At 51.6% G+C, this 23,684-nt stretch overlaps 6 protein-coding genes across 6 annotated transcripts; 2 read left to right on the top strand and 4 right to left on the bottom strand.

Annotated features, from left to right (window-relative positions):
* Window positions 1-926: 926 nt before the first annotated feature.
* On the bottom strand, window positions 927-1,340 carry L3040_005093 (uncharacterized protein; the record flags this gene model as incomplete). Its single annotated transcript, XM_007296217.1, has 1 exon — window positions 927-1,340. The coding sequence occupies one exon, from the start codon at window positions 1,338-1,340 to the stop codon at window positions 927-929; it is 414 nt and encodes a 137-aa protein (XP_007296279.1).
* Window positions 1,341-2,706: 1,366 nt separating this feature from the next.
* On the bottom strand, window positions 2,707-6,548 carry L3040_005092 (uncharacterized protein; the record flags this gene model as incomplete). The annotated part of the gene is made up of 2 exons (XM_066157216.1): window positions 2,707-3,319; window positions 3,367-6,548. 2 exons carry the CDS (start codon window positions 6,546-6,548, stop codon window positions 2,707-2,709), a joined length of 3,795 nt encoding a protein of 1,264 aa, XP_066011535.1.
* A 1,154-nt stretch (window positions 6,549-7,702) lies between these two features.
* L3040_005091 (uncharacterized protein) lies at window positions 7,703-9,862 on the bottom strand (the record flags this gene model as incomplete). The annotated part of the gene is made up of 3 exons (XM_066157213.1): window positions 7,703-9,326; window positions 9,456-9,648; window positions 9,760-9,862. 3 exons carry the CDS (start codon window positions 9,860-9,862, stop codon window positions 7,703-7,705), a joined length of 1,920 nt encoding a protein of 639 aa, XP_066011534.1.
* A 2,174-nt stretch (window positions 9,863-12,036) lies between these two features.
* L3040_005090 (uncharacterized protein) lies at window positions 12,037-14,085 on the bottom strand (the record flags this gene model as incomplete). The annotated part of the gene is made up of 2 exons (XM_066157212.1): window positions 12,037-13,940; window positions 14,052-14,085. The coding sequence occupies 2 exons, from the start codon at window positions 14,083-14,085 to the stop codon at window positions 12,037-12,039; spliced, it is 1,938 nt and encodes a 645-aa protein (XP_066011533.1).
* Window positions 14,086-18,169: 4,084 nt separating this feature from the next.
* L3040_005089 (uncharacterized protein) lies at window positions 18,170-19,634 on the top strand (the record flags this gene model as incomplete). The annotated part of the gene is made up of 3 exons (XM_007296214.2): window positions 18,170-18,378; window positions 18,435-19,014; window positions 19,065-19,634. 3 exons carry the CDS (start codon window positions 18,170-18,172, stop codon window positions 19,632-19,634), a joined length of 1,359 nt encoding a protein of 452 aa, XP_007296276.1.
* Window positions 19,635-20,406: 772 nt separating this feature from the next.
* L3040_005088 (uncharacterized protein) lies at window positions 20,407-21,716 on the top strand (the record flags this gene model as incomplete). The annotated part of the gene is made up of 2 exons (XM_007296213.2): window positions 20,407-20,580; window positions 20,637-21,716. The coding sequence occupies 2 exons, from the start codon at window positions 20,407-20,409 to the stop codon at window positions 21,714-21,716; spliced, it is 1,254 nt and encodes a 417-aa protein (XP_007296275.2).
* Between the last annotated feature and the right edge of the window lie 1,968 nt (window positions 21,717-23,684).

The following is a 23,684-nucleotide window of genomic DNA, read 5'->3' as shown; positions in this document are numbered from 1 at the left end:
AGTAAAAAGGTTGTAAAGAAGTGGTAAGTTTTTCGTAAGAGTAAGTAAATGAATTTGCGTGATAGACGCAATTGAACAAGTATCGCTTTTAAGCTCGTAAGTTTATAACGAAAACAAAAAGATCAAGTTCTTTTCTTAGCGTAAAAGTATTCTAAAGAGCAAAGCGATCCTCGTGTTAAGAAAAATCGTCTTTTTTATTTAAGTAGTTGCCTCTTTTAAGAGTTACTTTGCTGTTTGTGGTTTGTGAAGTAAACTACTGATCAGTGTTAGTATTACAAGTGTGATGATGCAAAGTTGAATACGTATTCAAAGTATAAGTGTGTTCAATTGGTATTGCATGTATTCTTAAGTACGTAAGGTGGTAGCTTCTTATAGCTACCGATGCAAACGGAAGGTACAAACGGGTATCTACGTGACTTGACTTGTTTGACTTATTTGACTGAGTTGATTCAGCTGAGTGTAGTCAACCAAGCTGAATGCTAGTTCCAACATGTACAGATTGAAATTTCAAGCAAGTCGGTAAGATTTGGCTGTACCCATGATTTTGGCCCAAGCACTCCTGGCAATCTCCTCACATATAGTAGTATACTTAGGATGATAGACCTTTTGGCCTATAATGCTTGGGAAGCAGCCAAGACTGGCAATTAAGACAGGAGCAATAAAATTCACTACATATAAATATCAGTTACGGTATTCAAAATGTAACCAAATTATATAGTGCCGCCGCCCAGCCTCAAGTCATACCGAGACTAAAATGATTGTGGACGCCGCCCATGCCAATATTTAAAAGACTGCTGTGCATCACAACGACAAGTGTCCAAGGTACAGCCGAAACATCTTCCATCAACAATGCCTCTCTTCAACATACCTATCCCTAATGCCGGTCTTCTCAAAATTCCATAACAGCTTCCCCACATCACACCATATCAAAACCCAGCCACGTTAATCGTCGTATTGAAAGTCGTAACCACCCCCGAATAAGCCGCGCCGAACAAACTAAAGACCTCTGCACTGAGGACGCGAGGCCCGTTCCCCGTCCCCGAGGGCAGCGTGACGCTGAAGCTGATGGGCGTCAATACGTTCGACTTGGTGGGCCCCAGATAGGCCGTCGCGACGACGCTGCCCAGCGACCCGGGGAAGCCCGGAGCGTTGGCCACGCCGAAGGCGACGGCGACGTCGTAGACTGACTGGATGTAGTTGGAGGTCGTCAGCGTGACGTTGAACGGGTTGTAGGCGTAGACGGTGCTGGGCGCCGTTACCCCCGTGATGATGGCTAGGGTGGAGGGTAGGAGGGTAAAAGCCAGGAGGAGCTTGGCCGAGCTGGGATCTGAGAAACGCATGTTGTTGTTGGTTTTACTTTTTTTTTTTGGAGGTTGATCTTAATTTGAGAGGTATAGGACGGGCTGACGAGTCCTGTATCGTGTGGCTGTCTATGTTTGTTGTTGGTATATTGTGTCGGTCTTCTGCTGGGCTGTACCTTCTGTTATATACACCACTACCACATTATCACAGGCGCTGAATAGTAAACACTGAACACGAGATGCTTACCAAAATACACCCGAGGGTGTGATATCACTCCTATTCTTAGACTTCATCGCGCAAACACCGAACACGAGGTTACATAGACATAGAAACGAAGCGAATCAGCTGGCTCGCTTATCTCGTTTACACATAACACACATATCGGTTTGCAAGTTGCTTACAATTAGAGCTTCGGGGGAAAACTTCCCATCAACTTGCACTCAAGAGGTAATACTGCGGCAGGCGAGTAAGGATGAGGAGTCTCCAGTAGTCAGTTTCCACAGCTGTGTGATGCCAATAATCATCTGTGAAGCTTGGGGTGAAGAGAGGGAGGCGTTTTCGCCTTCCTTCGTGGGCTGACAAACTCGATCAGATGATTATTTGATTTGTAATCTCATCATTTCTGCAGTCAGCAACAACTCGAAACTGATAAAAACAGAAAATAACTAGGAGACACGGAGAAGTAATTTATTTTTGCGAGCTAAGCCAGCCCAGACAGGTAGGATAGATGTCCGTCTGTATAGATAGATAGATAGATAAATACGACCTTGCCAACCACAAAGTAGTTCCATGCCATATTCTCCACCTCTTATCAACAAAGGCAAGGCAATATTGAGAGGGCTCGTACATACAGTGCAAGAAGATCAGACGGGACTTTCCGAAGATGATACAAAGCAAGATAGCGACTCACAAAGGATTGACACAAAGCAAGATAGCGACTCACAAAGGAAAGCAAGATAGCGACTCACAAAAGATTGACGCTGTTATCTTAAATTGACAAGCTTGCATTTGGGTTTTCAGCTCCAGAACGGGATTTTATTAATTCCTGAATAATTTGCCGCAGAGAACGCTTCCTGCCCAGTTTGATGTAGAGGGAGCCAGCACGAAAGGCCAGAGATCTATTTCTGTGGCGTATCCAACATAACGAAATAACCGATCATGGCACGAACAAAAAGAGCATACACGATGAACAACGAGGTAAAAAGATCACAAGGTACTGTATATCTTGCAGTTGATCCAATAGTAACCACAATTTACGTTACTACACTCGACAGCAATAAGCGCGAGACCCAAGACATCCCCCTACCAACACCGACCCAAACCAAGTCAAAATCAAAGTAAGCCCAGATTAGCCCTCAGTTCACCATCAATACTCCTCCTTTGCAATCCAGGTCGGACACAGCCCTAAAACAAACTTCCCCTAGCAAGCGGACTCCCGACCTTAGGAGCCCACTGCAAGCTCTTCCTCCGCGCAGCCATCAACCGCATCATAACACTCTCATCCTTCTTTTCGCTCAACAAGCCTGCGCCCATACTGGCTTTACTCCCCTCTTCATCTTGCTCGGTATCGACATAACGTCTGCCAGCGGGAGCAGTCCTTTGCATCAAGTCTGCTTGCTGCAAATAGTACGGCGATTGACCAACAGGGGTGTCTTCCCCATAGAAGCCGTCCTTCCCGTAAGCAGAGATAGTTTCCGGGGCAGGAGTGGCCGGCACGGGCGAGAGAATGAGGGTCTGGTCATCCACTTCCCCCGTCAATGAAGATACAGGCGAACGAACCCACTGGACGGACTCGCGTCGGCGACTCTTGCTGGTGACTGGAGTTTCTGGGAAGTGAAGGAACTCTTTCGTGGGAGACATGTTCCGACCTGGTGTGGCGGCGGACAAGAGCTCTCCGTTCATCTTGGCCAAGGCCCGAGGTTCCATACTCTTACGACGACGGCCACCGCCTCGAGGAACGTTCTGGGTATCGACGGAGTATACAGACTCATCGAGCCATTTGTTCTCACGTTCACAACTGGCAGAGTTAGTACGTCTCAGGATCAAATTCAACACAAGACTTACTCTAGCACCCATCCCACACCCACACACGAGACGACTCCGTTGGTCTCCCTTACTTTCTCCAAAGTGCGCTTTCCACCATCTTTGAAGACGACGTGGGTGATCCCGATCTTGCTCATGTCTTCGGCATTGCCATTCCAGCTCCACGTTTTGACACATCTGGCACCCATCTGAGTGAGGAGCTCAGTGAAGAGAGCGCTGGCATCAGCACCTTCGCTCGTGTGAACATCGACAAAGACAACAGCACCCTTCAGTAGAGAAGTGTCGATATCGCGGCGAGGAGTACGGGCTGGAGTACCTATGCTGGACCAGGCAGCAGATTTCGAAGGAGTAGCAAGGCCTTTCTGCGTGACCACATCCTCGCTCTGCTGTTTTGATTGGGTTCCAGGTGTCTTCTTGGTAGGTGAGTACGAGATGACGGTGTTGCTGCGAGATTGGGTGCCTGCTGGTCGCTGAGATGGTAGTCGAGAAATGCTGGCACTCCGCTTCACCGGGGAAGCTCGCATTGGCGAGTCTTCAGCGGCAGCTTTGAGAGGAACCTTGAAAACAGTGTGGCAGTCTCGCTCGCCCAGAACACGTCTTGGCTTCGGAGTTGAGAATGCTCGTGGAGCAGGTGAATCTGGGGCAGTAAGGGCAGGGAGCTGGGGGTCAATTGGAGTGGCATTCTCATCGCCATACTCTTGGCTAGCCTCTGACGGGGCAGGTTCAGCGATGGGTTGCACATTTTGCTCATCTACTTTCACGATAGAGCCCTGGGGCTGAGGAGCTTCCGGCTCAGTCGGGTCCAAGATAGGAACTTGTACTGTTGTTGACTCATTGTGAACAGAAGCAACATCCGGCTCCTGGGTCATGGTGGATTCATCGTGTTCGAACTCGCTTGCTGAAGGCTGAAACGCATCGTGTTCATCTTCGTTGACAGCATTCGCATATTCTTGGAAAGCTGCTGGGTCGCCAGCCTCCATTGGGTTGACCACCGTCAAAGTAGCGTCTGCGAAGGCCAGCTCGCCCTGCAGCTCATCAACGTCAGAATACCCAAACATCTCCTCTTGCTCATGAGGGTCAACCTCATCAGGCTCAAACAAAGACATCTCGTCGGCCTCATGAGCGAGTGCGAAGTCTTCCTCGTCAAGCTGGACAGGCTCAAAGTTCTCTGCCAAAATGTCAGGCTCCTCGTTTGCCACCTCGGGGTCAGCTGATAGCTCATCACGGATAGCCATTTCATCCTCGAAGAATTTGCTCCTGGATGGTGATGGACCAGGGGTGTCGTCCTTGTCGACGCATTGCTCGCTGTCCGATTTCTCGGGGCTAGCCGCCATCCAGTCGCTGAGCTGTCTAGCAAGAGGTGTGAACCCGATCTTATCCTTGTATGCTGACCGCTGAGAAGCAGCAGTCTTTGGTGTCTTCGCCATTGCCTTGAATGGGGATGGTGTTGCAGGCGACGAGGCAAAATCAAGGGGGCTGTTGAAGGCAGCTATTGGTATAGGCGAATAGTTGGCAGATCCAGAGGCAAGCTCATCCTCAGAGTCCGAGTCATCGAATGGACTCTCGTCACGAAGAGCGAAGGCACCGCAGAACCCAGTGCTGTTCCTTGGAGGAGACGCGGCTAGGCTTGTGCTGTGGTCCACTGAGTCCTCGACAACGACTGTATCAATCCCTCCAACGGGCACAGACACGACATCCTGCTCAGCTTCGACGACAGACGTGATATCCTCAGTCTCGGCACTGGCGGTCTCCTCAGCAGTGGGCTCGGACGTTACCAATTCTGGATCTACCTCTCGAGGCGTAATAGAGGAGAGACGGCCACTGAAATTCATTCTTGGCTCAGGGACCATCATTTTATCTTCCGAATCTTCATTCGACACCCCAGGGCTTCCAGTAGAGACAGGCAGAGTGGGTGGGCCCATTAATGCAGTGCGAACAATTTTCTTATCGATAGTCCTAGGCGTAGCAAATCTCGAGATCTTGAATGTGCTGACCTTGGGTGTCCCGGCAAGCAGTGTGTTATTGCTGGTAGATCTGGTGGGAGAACCATTCTCTGCAACCTTGGTAGGTGATTGTGGACGTCTGGCAGGCGATTGGAGTAGCGAAGCTTTGAATGAGGTATTGTCTTGGGTAGGTTTTAGCGCTGGGAGTGAGAGCTTGAATGGGGACTGGAGCATCGAGTTGCCCATGGTGGTGGATTTCTGAGTAGACGTCTTGAAGGAATCCTTAAACGGTGATTGGGGAGGGCGACGTGCGGGACTGGCGGCGATGAATCCCTTCAGATCCTGGGTCGTGGCTCTGCTGGCCGTGATAGAACTGCTTGTAGAAGATAAATCTAACTTCTTTGCCGTGCCGAAGACGCTTCCAGGAGCCTTGACCGGGCTCTTCATGAGCAGCTTCATGGGCGTCTTCTCGGTTGTAGCCAACTCGTCTTCCGAGACGGCATCTCTCGAGCTGCCCACCTGTGTAGCCTTTTTAGGACTCAGTGGTGATGACTTCTCCTCCGCGGAGACTTTTGCCCGGCCACGAGTGGTGCGCGCTGTAGTCCCAGCCGCGGGCTTTCGGACGGGTTTGGCTCGTAGACCGGTAGCAGGCACGGCCTTCTTGCCTTTCGCGTTGAGATTGACGGGCACGATGTTCTCCTTGTCGGGCTCTTCGAACTTGACGCTCTTCTTTGGACCAACGACTTTGCTGACGGTTGTAGCTCGAGCTCTTGTAGGTCTCTTGGGTGGTTCCTCGACGGCGGCGATAGAATTCTCAACAGGAAGATCGATTTTCTTCGGGCGTCCCCGTGAAGCCCTCGCAGGCTCGGGGGCGGGAGTATCTACATCGGCATTCTTCTTGGGACGACCTCGACTTGGGCGCACTGGTGCATCGTTCATCGCTATCTCGGGCTCGGATTCCTGTCCCGGCGCGGGTTGAGTGTTTCTCTTGGGACGCCCGCGCGTGAATTTAGGTGCTGGTTCGATTATTTCATCTGGTTGGGGCTGGGATTGTTGTTGTTGTTGTTGTTGTTTTTGTTCTTCTTCTCCGTCCACATCCTCGGATCGAGTCTTTCGCTTGGTTGTCGAAGCAGCGCGGGTGACTGTGACTTTGGCTTTCGAGGCGGCAGTCGCGATTCTGGCCGTCTTGATGCCGAGGGTGTCTGTTGACTTTGCAGCGGCCCGGGCGCGTGTGACTCGTTTGGGCGGGGACTGGTCCATGGTGAGGAGTGTTGTTGCTGGTGTTGTTAGTATGGGTATGTATGTTGGCAAATATGAAGTTGCAGTGGTTTTACATTGGTGCAACGAGGAAGAGAGATGGATGAGGCGAGGATATTTGTCGCACCTTGAAGCTGTATTTCGGCTGATTGATTTGTTTATCAGGGCTAGCACGAAAACATCGCCAGTTGCCATGTCAACATCCACGTGATACCAAATACCGCTTAATTTGGGCCGACCAGAATCCTGGTATCATCCGACCGACGCTCCACTTGCCGGCGTTTTTTTACATCGAGCTGCATCTAGGAACAATAAGGATGCGAAGTTACTGAGGGAGGGCCAACTGTCAAAATGCATCTTTTTCTTTTTTTTTCCTTTACTGCCGAACACTTTAATGGCGTGGATTCAGCCCTCCGACGAAATAAGATGGACCTGGCCACCGGCGTCGCGGTGGGGAGCAGCATCCAGATTGGTACCTCATGAAGGATCGCTGGATATTTGCTAGTGATGTTACCTTCTTCATGCATACATTCTTCTTTCTTCTCAAATGTTCGTTGCTCTGTATCAAAAATATCGCTATGCTGAGCACGCGCCCAGCAAGGCACTTGTACTCTCTACATTCTATGCTGATCCATCATCATATGGCATGTATATTTCTATTCCTGTTCCCTTTCTCGTGTATTGGATTTCCGCCATCTGTTTGTTCCATCTTTGCCATTTCCCTCTCCTTAGGCTGCTGTATCACCATGGGTATTTCTCTCTTCAGAAAACATGCATGGCCACAAAGAGTCAGCATCCTCAATGTTAAATACGCTCCAGATCAAAATCTGATTTCCTGCTATTTTCTGTTTCAATTCGCATGTTTTGCAAGACAGATAGCATTTGTTTGCATGAAGCCTTACCTTCCATACCACCTTTGGCGTGTCTTCCATGCTGCATGTCCATGTATATGTTGCCTGGAGGAGAGTTCTAGTTGGGTAGGCAAAGATTTATGTATTGCTCATAAATCAAAGATGCAAGCGTATCTCATCGGCTCTAACAGCTCTTGACGTTTTCATTTTCTATCCAATCCCCTCTCATAAACAAGGTCTACCCTAAAAGCTAAGTCTTGTTCACTCCCCCTCTTCTCCCCAGCCTCCATCACATCATACAAATTCTTATCTTCTTCTTCTAACCATCTGCCCAAACCCCCTCTTCACTACCCTATCGACCACATTCCTCTGCTCAGCTCTCGACTTCCTCGTCAATCCACTCGCTTTAGCAGGCTTGCCCGTCGACGCAGACGAAGGCTTAGGCCCAGTCTCGCTTCCCGCCAATCCACCCGCTTTAGCAGGCTTGTCCGTCGACACAGACGAAGGTTTATGCTCAGTCCCGCTTCCCGGCTTTGGCTCTTGGGTTCCTTTGGGTCCCTTTCCGGACATCTCATAACCAGACCCTGCCTCACCGGGCTCGCCTTCACCGGGCGCTTCCTTGCCGGGCTCTGCTCCACCTTCACCAGGCGTCTCTTTTCCAGGCTCTTCTTTACAAGGACAAGGCTTCTCCTCCCCAGGCGCTCCCTCTCCAGGCGCTCCCTCTCCAGGCGCCCCCTCCCCAGGCGCCCCCTCGCCAGGCGCCCCCTCCCCAGGCGCCCCCTCCCCAGGCGCCCCCTCGCCAGGCGCCCCCTCGCCAGGCGCCCCCTCGCCAGGCGCCCCCTCGCCAGGCGCCCCTTCGCCAGGAGGCGCTCCCTCCCCAGGCGCTCCCTCTCCAGGCGCTCCTTCACCAGGCGCCCCTTCGCCAGGAGGCGCTCCCTCCCCAGGCGCTCCCTCTCCAGGCGCTCCCTCCCCAGGCGCCCCCTCGCCAGGTGCTCCCTCGCTAGGCGCCCCTTCGCCAGGAGGCGCTCCCTCCCCAGGCGCTCCCTCTCCAGGCGCTCCTTCACCAGGCGCTCCCTCGCCAGGCGCCCCCTCTCCAGGCGCTCCCTCCCCAGGCGTCTCTTTTCCAGGCTCTTCCTGACAAGGACAAGGCTTCTCCTCGCCAGGCGCTCCTTCGCCAGGCGCTCCCTCGCCAGGCGCCCCCTCTCCAGGCGCTCCCTCTCCAGGCGCTCCTTCACCAGGCGCCCCCTCGCCAGGAGGCGCTCCTCCACCAGGCGCTCCCTCTCCAGGCGCTCCTTCACCAGGCGCTCCTTCACCAGGCGCTCCTTCACCAGGCGCTCCTTCACCAGGACAAGGCTTCTCCTCCCCAGGTGCTCCCTCGCCTGGCGGTCCCTCTCCAGGCGGTCCTTTACCAGGTGGTCCCTCTCCAGGTGCTCCCTCGCCTGGCGGTCCCTCACCAGGCGGTCCCTCTCCAGGTGCTCCCTCGCCTGGCGGTCCCTCTCCAGGCGGTCCTTTACCAGGCGGTCCCTCTCCAGGTGCTCCCTCGCCTGGCGGTCCCTCACCAGGCGGTCCCTCTCCAGGTGCTCCCTCGCCTGGCGGTCCCTCACCAGGCGGTCCCTCTCCAGGTGCTCCCTCGCCTGGCGGTCCCTCTCCAGGCGGTCCTTTACCAGGCGGTCCCTCTCCAGGTGCTCCCTCGCCTGGCGGTCCCTCACCAGGCGGTCCCTCTCCAGGTGCTCCCTCGCCTGGCGGTCCCTTACCAGGCTTCCCTTTTCCAGGCTCTTCTTCACAAGGACAAGGCTTCTCCTCCCCAGGCCCTCCTTCACCCGGAGCTCCCTTGCCAGATTTGGGTCCGTCTTCTGGCTCTTTGCCAGGCTTGGAATCTCCCTTATGCTTCTTTCCGTCCTTGCCATGCTTCTTTGGCTTATGCTTCTTACTGTATCAAAGTCAACTCTGAACAACTCCATGCTTCAGGAGTTTCGCAACTTGGACAACTCCAGAAGGCCTCCGAATCTCGAGAAGACGAAAGAGAGACGGGAGGTTGGGGGAAGAAACTAAAACATACCCTTTTCCCATCATCTCCTCTAACGCCCCGAGCAGAGCCGCCATCCCCCCAATATGCTTGTGCTTGCCGGCGACCGAGTTGATCTCCGACATAGTATTGGCCCCGCCCGCGCCGCTCAAGGGCGCAGGCGACGCGTCGGCCAGGGTGGCGATGCCGGACTCGCTGCCGACATTGGTAGAGACGTTGGTGTTCGCTACGTACACGCACACCGTCAGTCAGTCAGCCACCACGTACGTCCCACCGCGGGCCCCCCGATCGAGCTGGGCGAGAAAAGCTGGAAGGAAAGAGGAAAGATGGTGCGTACCTGTGGTCATGTCGTAATTCGCCCTCTTGGAGACCTTGCCCATGGGGATGGAAACTGCCTGCACGCCGAGCGAAAGCGAGGCGACGAAGAGAAAGCCTTTCATAGTGATGGTTTTTGATTGAGAAGAGAAATCTGCGTGGATTCTTGTCGGTTACAGCTGAGAAAAAGGTCGGGAGGAAAAGATTCTCTAAAAAAAAGAAAAAGAAAAAAAAAGGAATATAAAAAAGACAACAAAAATTCGGTATAAGATTTAAAGAGCGTGTATAAGAAACTTGATAGACGAGGATAAATGGATGATAGATGGAAAGATGAACAAAAAAAAAAAGATCGAGAGGATAAAATCGAGATTTAAAAAGAAATGTCCAGCACGGGATGTAGGTCGACCGATATGGATCGATGAAAATCGATAGATCGAGAGCGAGGAAGTTTTGGAATGGGAAAAACAAAGATTGAAAAGAATTCAATAAAGTATTCAGAGTGGTTTTTCCAAAGGAAAGGAAAATAGAAGGAATGTGTAAAAGAAAAATAACGACTGCAAGTAGATCTTTCCAAGATACTGCTCCTTGTCCTTATCTTGCCTTCTCTTCAGATGGGGGGGAGCCAAGGGCAGTTATATATCACCTCTGCCTTCTCCTCCGTCTGATGTTCTTGTTGTCCTTCTTCGCTCGGTGGCCTGGTGCTCGCATCCAAAACGTCAGGACTTGGAAGTGCGCCGAACTTTGCAAACCTGCGACCGGCAATACATTACGATGCCAGCCGGCCAGCCAGCCAGCCAGCTTTCTCAAACTGCGTCTCTGAAGCTCCAGAGTCCAAACCCGCTTAGCCTTGAGTGCTTTCCCGCAACACCTACTCGCAACACCCACTCGCTTGATCGCATTGTATAGAAAAGATAGAGAGAAAGGAGAGAGAGAGAGAGAGAAAAGAGACGAAACTTGTCTCAAACTCCAAACTTCAGACTTCAGACTTCATCCATTCTTCCAGCTATCCATCTATCCATCCACCTACGCCGTATTTGATTTTTCTTACTCATCACATATACATACATACCTTTTCTTCCCTACCCCCACTACCCCTTTCCCCCCATCTCCATAAGCGAGGTCACGTGTCTCCACCTATCCCATTTCAATGTACATATAAACATACATAATAATAATCGAATAGCGAAGGGAAAAAAAAACCCCCCGGAATCGAATCGGATAGAGAAAAAAATATCCACTCCTTGCCTCGCGTGGCATGCGCAGCCGAAACGTGGCGTGGCAGGTGGCTGGGTGTGGTGTTTGGTTTAGGATGCGTATGAGATTCGTTACTCTCCCTCTATGCATTTCAGATGCGAAAGAATTTGCCGGTGAACTAACGTAGCGAGCAAGGGCGAGCGAGCGAGCGAGACTTGAACATGAATCAGAGGAAGGGGAAGAGAAAAAAAAAACAAAAAGGGATGAACTTGATATGCGTAATAGTTTGATGTGTTGTAATAGGTTTTTTTTTCCCCCTTCTTTTGTCTTCTTCTTCTTCGTCTCTATTTACTTTGGAAGATGCGACGACGTTGCTTAACTTGACTTGGCTTATTCCTTAGCTACTTCTCCTCCTTAGCTCCTCCTCCTTGGCTGCTGCTGCCTCCATCACCAGCCAGTCAGCAGCTACTTAATTCAAAACATATTCACGACCTAGTAGTAATTTCAAAAATAACAAACATTAAAAACACCCAAGAAGACGAACGGACTCACATATATATGTATATATATATATGCATAAAAGAAATCTGATCTCATCTTTTCTATTATAGAAGAGAGGTAAATCCTTTAGAAGTTGCCGCCGTCACTTTTACTGTTATCACGTTCTTCATTCTGGATTCTACCAACTCCTTCATATCATATATGTGTGTGTGTGTAAGCAAACGAGCAGACTAGATGACTTCAAGAAGTCTGAGTGCGCTCTTGAAACGACCGTAGCTTCTTCTTCTGATTTCAATCTTATTAATAATTCTTCATCCTAACTAGTTGGTCCTGCCCCGGCCGGTTCGTGCCTAGAAATCTATAATTGTAAAAGAACCCAAGATGACAAAAAATGATATGGTTCAACAGAGCCATAGACACAATGAAAGAAAAACAAAACGGACGCTGGAAGCTGGCTATGCAGGCGCGAGCGAAAGAACCAGAAGCAGAAAGCCCGTAACCAACCCAAAATTTTGTGTCTCCTTTTCCGTTTACTACTACACCCTCTCATCTTACATCCGCGCAGGCAGAGCGGCACGCCGTAAGGGAAGCCGAACTGTCGAGCTTATAACAGGGACATGGCCGAAGCCAGGGCCGCAACAACAATGAACATTGACGGTCCTACTACGTAAGCATTATTTTCTTTGATCTCCGAAGTTTTAAACGTCGGCGTGTATTCGATGCCGGGGGTCCTGCTGTCGGTGGTTCCGTTCCAGCAGTACCGCTCCATGCATGTATTGCAAACGTCAGGCATAGCGGTCCCGGTCCTCTCCAAACTCCTCGCGATGACGGCACACCCCATGCAAGTCGGCCACTCCGCATCGAGCGTGCCGTTCGCCAGCGTAGCGCCCTCATACCCGTTCTGGATGATCAGGTTCCGCTGCGTGTTGTTGTAAGCAGGGTCGAAGGTCGACACGTTGGAGAAGGTGATGTAGGGGGAGTTGGGGATGTAGACGACGAGCGGCGCGGGGCCCGTCAAGTTGGCGGAGTCGCATCCGAAGAACGTCGGACGGTTGTTGAGGCCGAGGTTGACAAAGGTGTTGACGTCTGGGATGGCGGGGAACGCAGTCCCGTTCTCGATGGCGGTGTTGAGGGAGCGGGCGTAGGTGGCGACGAGCGAGGTGCCGTTGGGCCAGTTGTATGTCGTGTCCGCAGACGAGTCGACGGCGAAGATCACGTCGACGTTGCGCTGGGGTTGGATGAGCGGGTAGAGCGGAACGTTCTGGCCATCCATGCCACCATCGACGAGCGTCAACTGATCGGATGCGGCAATGGTGGAGCCGTTGTTGTAGTTCAGAAAGGGGTTTGGCTGCCACTGCGCAATGTCGTTGTTGTCCTCGCCCAGGTCGGTCAGGAGGTTGGTCAGCGCGGTGCGGAGGAAGGCGGGGATCGCGGTCGAGTTGATGTTGAGGAGGAAGGCGTTGAATAGACTGGAGGAGGTGCCCATCACATAACCGACTTGGTCGAAACCGCGCACGCACTGCCCACCCGTGGGGACGACGCCGGCCGAGAAGTTGGAGCCGGTGTACTCGAGCGGCGCGAAGCCGTACAGAACTGGGTCCCAGGAGCCGAGCTCGAAGGGGCTGAACTCAAAGACGGTGCTGTTCATGGAAACGATGGTCGTCCCGGGCGCTCTGCCATTGGCAACGAGGAAGGGGAAAGGGATCGAGGCACTGGTGAACTGATCCGCGAGAGCGATGCTGGAGAAGGTATAGGCTGGGCCCCCTGCGCTTGCGTTGACCAGCTGGTAGGAGAGAGCACGTCCCCAGTAGTCGGTGATGGAAGCGTTGTAGCCCGCGTCGCGCTTGCTGTTGACCTGATCATTGATGTCGGAGAAGTAGTCGGCCGTGTCGAGCAGCTGGATCCCATCGCCATCAGGGCCCTCGAAGATGGAGTTTTCAAACTTCCAGACGTTGGATTTCGGGGAGCCATCGCGGAGATCCTGCACGGAAGAGAAGTTATTGGTGTACAAACTTCCCACCAGCCATGCACCGCCCGAGAGCCCGGCCAGGTAGGTGGTTGCCTGCAGCAGCCCGCCAATCTGGCCCGTGTTTGTGGAGTTCAGAGTTCGCTCGTCCGCCGCCGCCACGAAGCCGGCGCCATTCATGAGAGCCCGATAGCCCCCTCCCGACACGGCGATGGCGATATTGGGGAGCGCCGACACATTGGCACGGTGCGTGTTGATGTAGCTCGCGGCGTCGAAGCCACTAATGTTCATGCGACTCAGCCACGAGATCATGGGATCGATGGTGTTGTTTCTGCGTAGCTCGAGCCATGCCGTCTCGTTGGGCGACAAGCCGGAGCGCGCGGAGCGAATGGTCGGGCGGTTCGAGGGACAATCCACCTTCGCAGGGGCGTAGCCACCCGAGGGAGAGTTGGGAAAGGATCTCTTCAAGGCGTGTTCCACGACGGCTCGGGGGGAGAGATCTCGGGCGAGGGAGAAGGGGTTGGTAGCTGCTGTTGCCGCGGCTGTTGCTGGTCATTCAGCTCATTAGTGATCTGTCTCTGTCTTTGTACTGTTGTTGGAGGGGAGTTGGGATCTTCTGCTTTGGTTTACTCTATCCAGAGCAAAGGACGTACCTGCAAAGACAGCCAGGACGGTAGCGATCTTCATAGTGACTGACTGACTGTACTTGTAGGACCGACGGGGGTTATGGGGATTGGTGTGACCGGACACGATACCTCCGTTTATACTCGATGTTGAGAGGTCGAGGAGGGTTCGCTCGGTCGGTCGGTCGGTCGGTCGGTCAGTCGGTCAGTCGGTCAGTCGGGCAGTCGGTCGAACAGTTGAGGGGTTGGCAAGGCAAGCAGACGTCACGACCGAGGTTACTGGATCCGGGGACTCTACCTTTTATTTATGACGGAGGACAAGCCAAGAAGACGTCAGCACCAAAGTCACGGGGCACGGGGCACGGGGACTCAAAGTCCCTTTACCTACTGTATAGTAGAAGTACAGTACCGGTACTGGTACCGGTACTCCTTTTCCTCCGTAGGCGGGAGATCCACTTAGCTCCAGCCCTGTCCGATACGGAGAAGCCAAGCCACGGCAATAAGCCAAGCCTTCACGACTTTTGCATCCGGAAATCGGATTATTGCACCGCTCCGAAGGGACGGAATCATCAGCCACACACACACAGCCACGGCCTGGCCTCGCTTCAACAATTCTCCGTAGACGGACCATCAGCGTTGCCAGGAGAAAGAAGAAGAGGAGCAAGATGAAGAAAAAAGAAGAAGAAGAAGAATAACAATAAAAACAACGATAATACTAATAATAAAACTCAAACTGATAACAAAAATAATACAGATAATAAAGATAATATTGATAATATTAACAATACTAATAATACAAACAATCCTAATAAGACAAGAGTCCGGCCGGTACAAACTGTTCTCCCTCAAGAGACAGTCTCGCGCGCCGTTCCAGAGCCAAGATCTTCTCCCATATACTTGAAGTTGTACGGCAGTCCTTAACACGATGGCCAAAACTCTATCGCGCGGACACGGGTACCTGAAACCGACAACCAAGACCCTCATCACAGTGTAGTGGTTCATGCTCCGTATATACCGCATGCATACGCGCCGTATTTACACGCAATTCCATAAGTGTACGACTATATCCAGGTCTCGATTCTGACTCGGCCGCCCCGTCTGGTATTAAACCCCCTTCATATATCTGACGCAATTGCGCGCAGATGTAGTTGTCGGTACGTAACTCCAACATGCATCTCTCTCTCTCTCTCTCTCTCTCTCTGTCTCATTCCGATTTCCGAATATGTGTAAAGGGGTGGGAGACTCGCGAATCTCGCGAAGCCTTTCCATGAGATACCGGGACCCGAATATCCGTCACGTAAATAATATTGTGCGCTAGCCAGAGGATGGAGAGAGCTCAGCCCGGTGTGGGCGCGATTCGTCAACCAGATCTCCATTACCTACCGTACTTACACCTTCGTATTACTTTTGCACGCTGGCGACGACGTCCCCGCTGCAATGGATTACCAGGTCAAGTGTGTGCCAGCGGGCGAGCGCTTACGACCATGTCACTGCTTGTGGCTACGAAACAACATAGACACTCCGGATATGGCACTTCGGATCAGGATCCAGGAAGACGATGAGAAATTGGATGCAAGCTTGGAAGATTAGTTTGGGTTGATCGGTGAAGATCGGTGAGTGAAAATTAAACAACCTGCTAATACCCTGCAGCCCGTCACTTGATATTCCACGACACGTATTCGCTCTCCTGAAATCCAACCCAAGCAGATGGATGGCCTTGATTCAAAGCACTCTCGGTGGACGGCATTCTTAATCTCGATCAACAGCTACCTATCCACACTAACACCAAAACGCAGAGTTGGGCTAGTCTAGAGCGTCTACCGGCTCAACTTCTTATTAAATACGGCTTCGGGCCTCCTATCTCTAGAATTGCTAGTAAGACACTACCTACCGACCAACCGACCCACGATATCACCAAGTCACGTTTTCCGCTCTACCAACGAAGAATCGCAACTTTAAATTATCTTAATCGCACAATGATATGATATCTATATGCGACTAGCACGTCTGGAAAATCGGCTTGCCATCGGATTATACCATCTCAGTAAATCGCTAAATCAGATGACAATGACCATTACAAGGCGAAGACTTTGGCACGACTAGACTGTAATAGTAGCGAGTCAATTAGACTTCAGCCCGGTTATCTCGTCTCGTCTCGTCTCGTCTCGTCTCGTCCCGCTTCGTCTCATGTTATTTTTAAAGTGAGGCTTGGATTTATAAATATCGAAAAGAAGCTTTTGCTTCACCTGCAGACAGAGCACAGATATGCGCCTGGAACTGATCATACTACTTCTAGGGAGTGTTGCGAGCGGGAATCGGGATAATATCAGCTTGCTGCTTGGTTACGGGGTTCGGAGGCGATTGACCCGTTCCGAAAAAAGGGTATTGATACAGTAGAGAGCGAGCTCAGCCATGCCACGCGTAGCTAAATTTCGTCAGACGGCCGTCTAGCAACGGTGGATATTCATAGCCACTCGCTAGATATGCCTTCGATGTAGGAGCCAGCGCCGATATTTTGGTTTGGCGATCTGTAGACGGAGGTTCTCAGAAAAAAAAAAAAAAAAAGAAATGAAACCGAGATGTAGATGAGCAAGGACGGCCGATCAAGAATAGATGAATCCATGATTGCGATCTTGCCCTACGCGGTCGATCAATCAGGTAAATCGTCCTTGATCAATCGTAAATACCAATCTTCGTCAAGGCTAAGCCCGTGTTTCCGGAAACGACTGCGCAGCATGTAGGCCCAGAACATTTCGTTGATCTCGAGAACTGACGAGCAGAATTTCCTGCATTTGCTAGAAACCAAGTAGATGAGCAGTGGAAAGAAGGAAGTAGAAGCACGGTGGTAGGAATCGCTTAAGTCAACCAGGCGCTCATGCACCCGACCACTTGCCATCTTTCCCACTGGTTCTCAACAATAGCCCGAGACAACAGGAGAAGGAAGAGCCTGTGTTGTGTTGAAGTGTTGCGACGATGATAGAGTATCTTCAATGCATTGCCTGATCTTTTTTCTATGGCAAGGAGCCGTGTGGTGCTAGACAATCGGCCTTCCCGGCAGATGTTCTCCATCCATCTCCAAATGCTGCAGCGTTTGGTCAGTGTTTGGGTCAGGTGGCCGGCCACGAGGGAAGGGAGCTTTGCCGTGGCTCATTCCTGCCATGAGGAAGCCGATTCTTGGATCTGATACCGAACTTCGTACCGGTATGTAGGCTGCCCTTCTTGGGAAAGGTAGTGGCTGTTGCCTCCCATTCTGTCATTTTTTCACTTTCGCTTTCTTCTCCCTACTGTACTGTAATGCGCCGCAGCAAAAAAGGGGTGACGTACACGTGACGGGTACTTTCCGCCAAGAAGCTTACGGAAGTCCGAGTTCTGAGTTCTGAGTTCTGAGTTCTCCCGTCATCAACTCTCCGCCAACTCCCCCACCACGACCAAGACCAAGACCAACACCACCACCAACATCTATAAGTACTTATCACCATCGTCGTCTCCATCGCCAGTCTTAGCAAGCCAACAATGCACACCATTGATTTACTTGTACTTTCAAGTACGAAAAGCCCGGTACGAATGATGCTTGCCCCAGAGTGAGACACCGAGCGGGCGTCTCGAGATCCCATTTCCCTCTACTTGGCCCCCCACCCAAAACTCTTGATAGGGCTCCGATCCTACCAATTCGGACGCCCAAGACTCTGTCTGGGCATGATCACCCTGTCCCCTGAGCTGCGCTGCGCTGCGCATAATAAACAATGCCACTTCATAACGACGAGTCGACGCGGGCCTGAAGAGATCATGGCTGTGCTGGAAGGCGGTCCGTATTTGCTTGGCACAACCAGCCCCCCCCCCCCCCCCCCCCCCCAAACTTCCAACCCAGAGTCGGTCCCAAGTTCAGTCGCCCGACTCCCTCGCCCCAGACGATCCCATCCCAAGTTTTAGCTTTGCATCACATCCGATACCCGTCAAACGCGAGTCTAAACAACATCAACAACGACAACCACCACCACCGTTGACCATCTCTTCTTCACGCTCCCGTACCCTTCCGCCGGCATCTTCAGGTCGGAGTTGGTCAATCAGTTCATCCTACCCACAACTTCGAGGTCTTTGGCAAGCCATCTACTATCTTTAATCTTCCGGCACCTCCTACAGTCGATACCATGAAGTGGAGTTCAGTTATATATACGGCGAGCTTATGCGTGACGGGAGCAGATGCGGCGCTTACCTTGGACCTCAACTCGAGGCAATCGATCATCGATGCGGCCGGCACCGTGGCATACGACATGATGACATATTACACGGGCAACAGGACTGGCGACACACCTGGGAACTTACCCGATCCGTACTACTGGTGGGAGGCTGGTGCAATGTAAGCTCTCCACGGGGGAAATGCAGGATTCGGGAGTGTTGACAGTGGATGTGCAGGTTCGGCACCATGATCAACTACTGGTACTATACAGGCGACACAACATACAATCCTACTACGAAGCAGGCCCTGCTGCACCAGATCGGAGATAATGAGGATTTCATGCCGCTGAATCAAACAAGAACGCTGGGAAACGATGATCAATGCTTCTGGGGTATGTCGGCAATGACAGCTGCGGAGACCGGTTTTGAAGATCCTCCAGAAGGGCAGCCTGGGTGGCTTGCGCTGGTTCAAGGAGTCTTCAATACTCAGATCCCCCGCTGGGATACGACCACTTGCGGAGGCGGGCTTCGATGGCAGATTTTCCCCTTCAACGCCGGGTACACATACAAGAATAGCATTTCGAACGGCTGCCTGTTCAATATCGCTGCACGACTAGCGCTCTACACCGGAAACCAGACCTATGCAGACTGGGCTGTGAAGACGTGGGATTGGATGAGCGCAGTTGGCCTCCTCAACGAGAAGTATGAGGTTTTTGATGGGTCGCAGAACACCGACAACTGCACAGAGAAAGATCACAACAAATGGACTTACAATACCGGGATTTTCATCATGGGGGCGGCGACCATGTACAACTTCGTAGGTTCCTACGTCCAGGAGAAGTCGATTGACAGCTAACACTTAACCAGACCAACGGCTCCGCGCTCTGGAAAGAGCGTATAGACGGCCTCAAAGGTGCTTCAAAGCTATTCTACAATCCCGAGGGGATCATGTACGAGCCTTGCGAATCCGTCAAGAGCTGCAACGTCGATCAGCGGTCTTTCAAGGCGTACTTCTCCCGCCAACTTGCTGCGACCGCGATACTTGCCCCTTACACGCATGACGGTATCATGAAAGAGATCAAGACGTCAGCCATGGCGGCCATCCAAACATGCACGGCCGGGGATAGCGGAACCCAGTGTGGCCTGCAATGGACTCTGAAGCAAAACGACGGCAGTCTAGGGGTCGGAGAGCAGATGGCCGTACTTGAGGTCATACAGAGTAATTTGGTAGACCAGGCACAGCCGTGGAAGAGTCTGGTGGCGGGCACGGGTACGAGTGAGGGGAACGTCAACGCTGGACAAGACAGTCCGGAGGATGTGGCAGCCCTCACCGAGATGAAGATAACCTCGGGGGATAGGGTTGGAGCTGGAATATTGACTGCGCTGGTTATATGTGGGGTCATTGCTGGTAGTGGCTTTATGATCATTGGCAGCTAATTTTTTGCATATCACCTTTTGTATTGTATATAAGTGCTGCTGCGAGGCAACTAGTTTGGTTTCCCGTGTGAAACTCAATCTAAATTTCAACTTAAATATGTTTCTTGTGAGTCTCGTCCTGAGATTTTCTTTTCGCGGCGATGAAAAGGGCTGTACGATGGGAGAATTTAATGTAGACCGACCGATCAAGGCTCTACTCACTCGAGAACCCGCATGATCAGATATTAGTCGAAGCTCGTCCAATCTCTCTTTTACTACACTCACTTCTTGCAGTTATCTTCTCCGTGATTCATGGACTTGCGCAGGACAATTTGGCTTTATGTCAAGGCCAGGATGCTGTATGTGATACCCTTATTTCTTGTTGCTCATCCGTTCTGGAGCTTTTGCTTGGCTTTCATAACGACAGTGTTTTCTATCTTATGGCTCTGATCAATGCTGGCGCCACGGCTTTCGCGTCCCCGGCGGGACTACGCCATATATGCTTCTCAGAACCTAAGTTGTAGGCAGAGAGAGAGAGAGAGATCTATGTTGCTGCGTTTGCGCGGTACCTTTGCCGCGTCTAGAAATTTCAATTTCTGAACCTCCTTCAGGGACCCTTGGCTTGCAGAAATCCCCGCGCTCAGGAGACGGATGCCGCATTCCGTGAACTCTGTCTGTCTCCAGGGCCACCGTAGAAGTATAAACTCGATCTCTCGCACGGAGCTCTCCCTTATTCCCTCCTCTCAATTTTCATCCAGATGAATTGTTTAGTTGAGCTGGCTACGTAGCTGTAATGAAGCTCTTCATAGCATTTCCGGCTCTTGCCGTTCTGGCATCTGAAGCCATCGCAACATCTAATAGCAGTCGCCCCAAAGGTTTCCCTTATACCCAAGGCCCAAACTTCATGCTAGATGGCGAACCATTCCTCTTCGCCGGGAGCAACGCGTACTGGCTACCGTTCATCAATGTACGAAGCCCCTCTCAAAACATGCTTCTGAGCTGACGTTTTTTCCCCCCCTAAAGAATCCAGCAGACGTCGAGCAAACGATGAAAGAAGCTAGACGGGCGGGTCAGAGAGTAATTCGTACCTGGGCCTTCAACGATCAAAATGAAACATATACTCCCGGCGGCCTTCCGCAATACGGAGAAGGTACTCCCGTGTACTTTCAGTCGTGGAAAGACGGCCAAGCGACCATCAACACGGGTCCTAACGGTCTCCAAGTTCTGGATCAGATCGTCCAGCTCGCGGAAGACCACGATCTCAAGCTCATCATGGCATTGACAAATAACTGGGCCGATTACGGCGGGATGGATGTCTACACCGTCAACCTAGGCGGTACATACCACGACGACTTCTACCGCGCCCCTGAGATCATCGCCGCGTTCAAGACGTACGTTGGAGCTGTAGTAGAGAGGTACAAGGACTCCCCGGCGATCTTCGCCTGGGAACTCGCGAACGAGCCTCGCTGCGGTGCGGACGGGACGCGGAACCTGCCTCGCTCGCCCGGCACCAGCTGCACCGCAAGCACCCTGGAAGCGTGGTACCGCGACACAGCGTCCTTCATCAAGAGCGTGGACGAGCACCACATGGTGACCTGGGGCGGCGAGGGCGGCTTCTTGGAGGAGGGCGCAACCGATTGGGCGTACAATGGGGCCGACGGCGGGGACTTCTACGCCGAGCTCGCGCTGCCCGAGATGGACTTTGGCACCTTCCACCTCTACCCGGACTGGTGGTCCAAGTCCGTCTCGTGGGCCAACACCTGGGTTGTCGATCACGGCGTCGCCCAGCAACGGTTGCAGAAGCCGGTCCTCTTTGAGGAATACGGGTGGCTGGGTCCTGCGGAGCGGCTCGCGAATCTGGGCACAGTGGCCCCGGAAAACGAGACGAGAGTCGCGGTTGTGGGGGAGTGGCAGAAGCTGAGCTTGGAACAGGGCATGGCGGACATGTATTGGCAGTTTGGGCTGTGCGGGTTGAGCTTTGGGTGTAGTACCAACGACGGCTTCACGATCTACATGAACAACGCGGAGGAGGCGACGCCGTTGGTGTTTGATCATGCGCAGGCGGTCAATGCCGCGAATAGCAAGATTCAGCCGGCCTTGTAATAAAGAGGAGACGCGATGCAGAAGGAACTTTGTATTATATAGGAAATTTAATAAGTGCATACCTTCGAGGATTGCACGACGGAGGTCCGGAAAGGCAAAACTCAGGGTCTCGCTTAAGTAAATCAGGGGCATGGAATTCAAGCGAACAAATGATCGCGTGAGTGGCGAATATTCTGATACTAGCTAAAAGGGAACACTTTCCCTCTCGCCTTGGAATGCGACCCAGTCTGAGAGCTATGCAATCATATCGAAAGACTTATTACGAAGATATTGGTCTCATCGGCAAGCCAAAGACTAGCCGCAAGCTTCGCGGCTAAAGTTATAGCGGAGCCGCTACGTAGTACTAGCGCCAGCCAGCAGCTACGTTAAAAAAAAGTGTAATTCTTAACGTAAACCATAAAGAAAACCTCCTGAGCCAAACCTATTACTGCAAAAGATCAATTTTACCTTTATCCTGGAAAAGATATTGTACTACTAAATGGCTATCGCCGCTAAATGTAAAATAAAATAAATTCGAACAATGTTGTCATTATTAGTCTCAACTTGATTTTACATATTCAATAAAGGAATAACGAGATCGAGAAGAGCTGTTAAGTATTTACAGCGTGCTAATAAATCGATCCGTGCATGCTTTTTTATCGGTAGAAAGTTGAAAGGTAAATATAAAGATTGCAAAGCGAGATGGCCTGACCAGCTTTATATCAAATTTCGAACCTCCACTATGAGCTCTCTCCCTCTCTCGCTTGCTCAGGTCCCAGAAGGCTTTATTTAATAAAGGACGGATTCAGAGAGCATCGCCTACTTACTTACACTGTCCGGTGCAATAAAAGCGGTATGGCAGTACGCGCCATGATATCAGTATATAACGCGGAGAATCTTTCTTGAATTTGTTGGTGCCAGCAAGAATTACTCACCCCTGATGAAATGATGGTACGTGCCATCTGACGCAGGACCTTGAATTGATAGCCGATTTCCATACCAAGGACTACCGGTATGGTCTTGACGGTCTTTGATACGGTAATCTTATCCTTAGGTGGAATCTAGCGAGATCGTTCGTGGGCACGCACGCTACCTAGCTGCCGACCTGATCTTGAATGATCAGTAGAGACAGTATGACCTCCTACTGTACGACTGACTACATACCGATGTCGTCCTTGAAATTAAAAATGTTTGCAGATGGTCTAGCCGTGCATGGAGAACTTATGGAACATAACAAAGCGAGGGGTGAGCAAAACTTGCCGAGTCGAGTCTGATCGGATCAAGCCAGCGCTTCGGAAGCAAGAGAATCTCATCGAGGCTGATCTTATCGCTATGGCTGCAGTACGAGCGCCGAGTTCAGCTAATAACCTGAAGCCCGAATACGGAGGTAGAATCTGGACATCGCTCGCTTCGAGCGTAAGGCTCGGCGCCTGAGAGACTTTTATATATTCCTCCAGCATCGAACCTTTTGATTCGTTTAACGGACTGAGAAGTAACAACGTGATAATACTCACAGCACGGTCCATCCGTGTGATGATTCATCTACTATCACAACCCTCAACTGTGACATAAAGAAAATACCGCAGGGAGATAACAACTTGCAACGTCTAGCTCGGATTCCTCGCCCCAAGTATTTCCTACGAACGGCCTAGCTAGCTACCGGTAGTTATATCCTCAGTGCCCATACAACCTCTTGGCTCGAAGCAATGACCTGAAGATCGTAGCTACTAGCTGCCCCTTGCTACGACGCGTAGCACGTCCATATAAATGCCGTACATTCTCGTTTTGGGTCTGGAAATCAGCACGCGCCGCGCCGTCGATCAGAGTAGACGTAGCCCCTTGATCGTCATATAATATATACGACGGACAAGCTACCATCCGCAGAGCGACGTGAACCTTTCTCGTAAGGAGTAAGAGGGAGCTTTCGAGTACCTGATTTTCCAAGCCTTAGATGCGGTGACCCGGATAGGCAATGTGTTTCCGACTTCC

Source organism: Drepanopeziza brunnea (assembly GCF_022702325.1).
Source record: "Drepanopeziza brunnea f. sp. 'multigermtubi' strain 214-2 chromosome Unknown ctg8, whole genome shotgun sequence".
Taxonomy (NCBI): domain Eukaryota; kingdom Fungi; phylum Ascomycota; class Leotiomycetes; order Helotiales; family Drepanopezizaceae; genus Drepanopeziza; species Drepanopeziza brunnea.
Note: the sequence above shows the minus strand (reverse complement) of the source record. Positions and strands in the feature narration are given on the sequence as shown.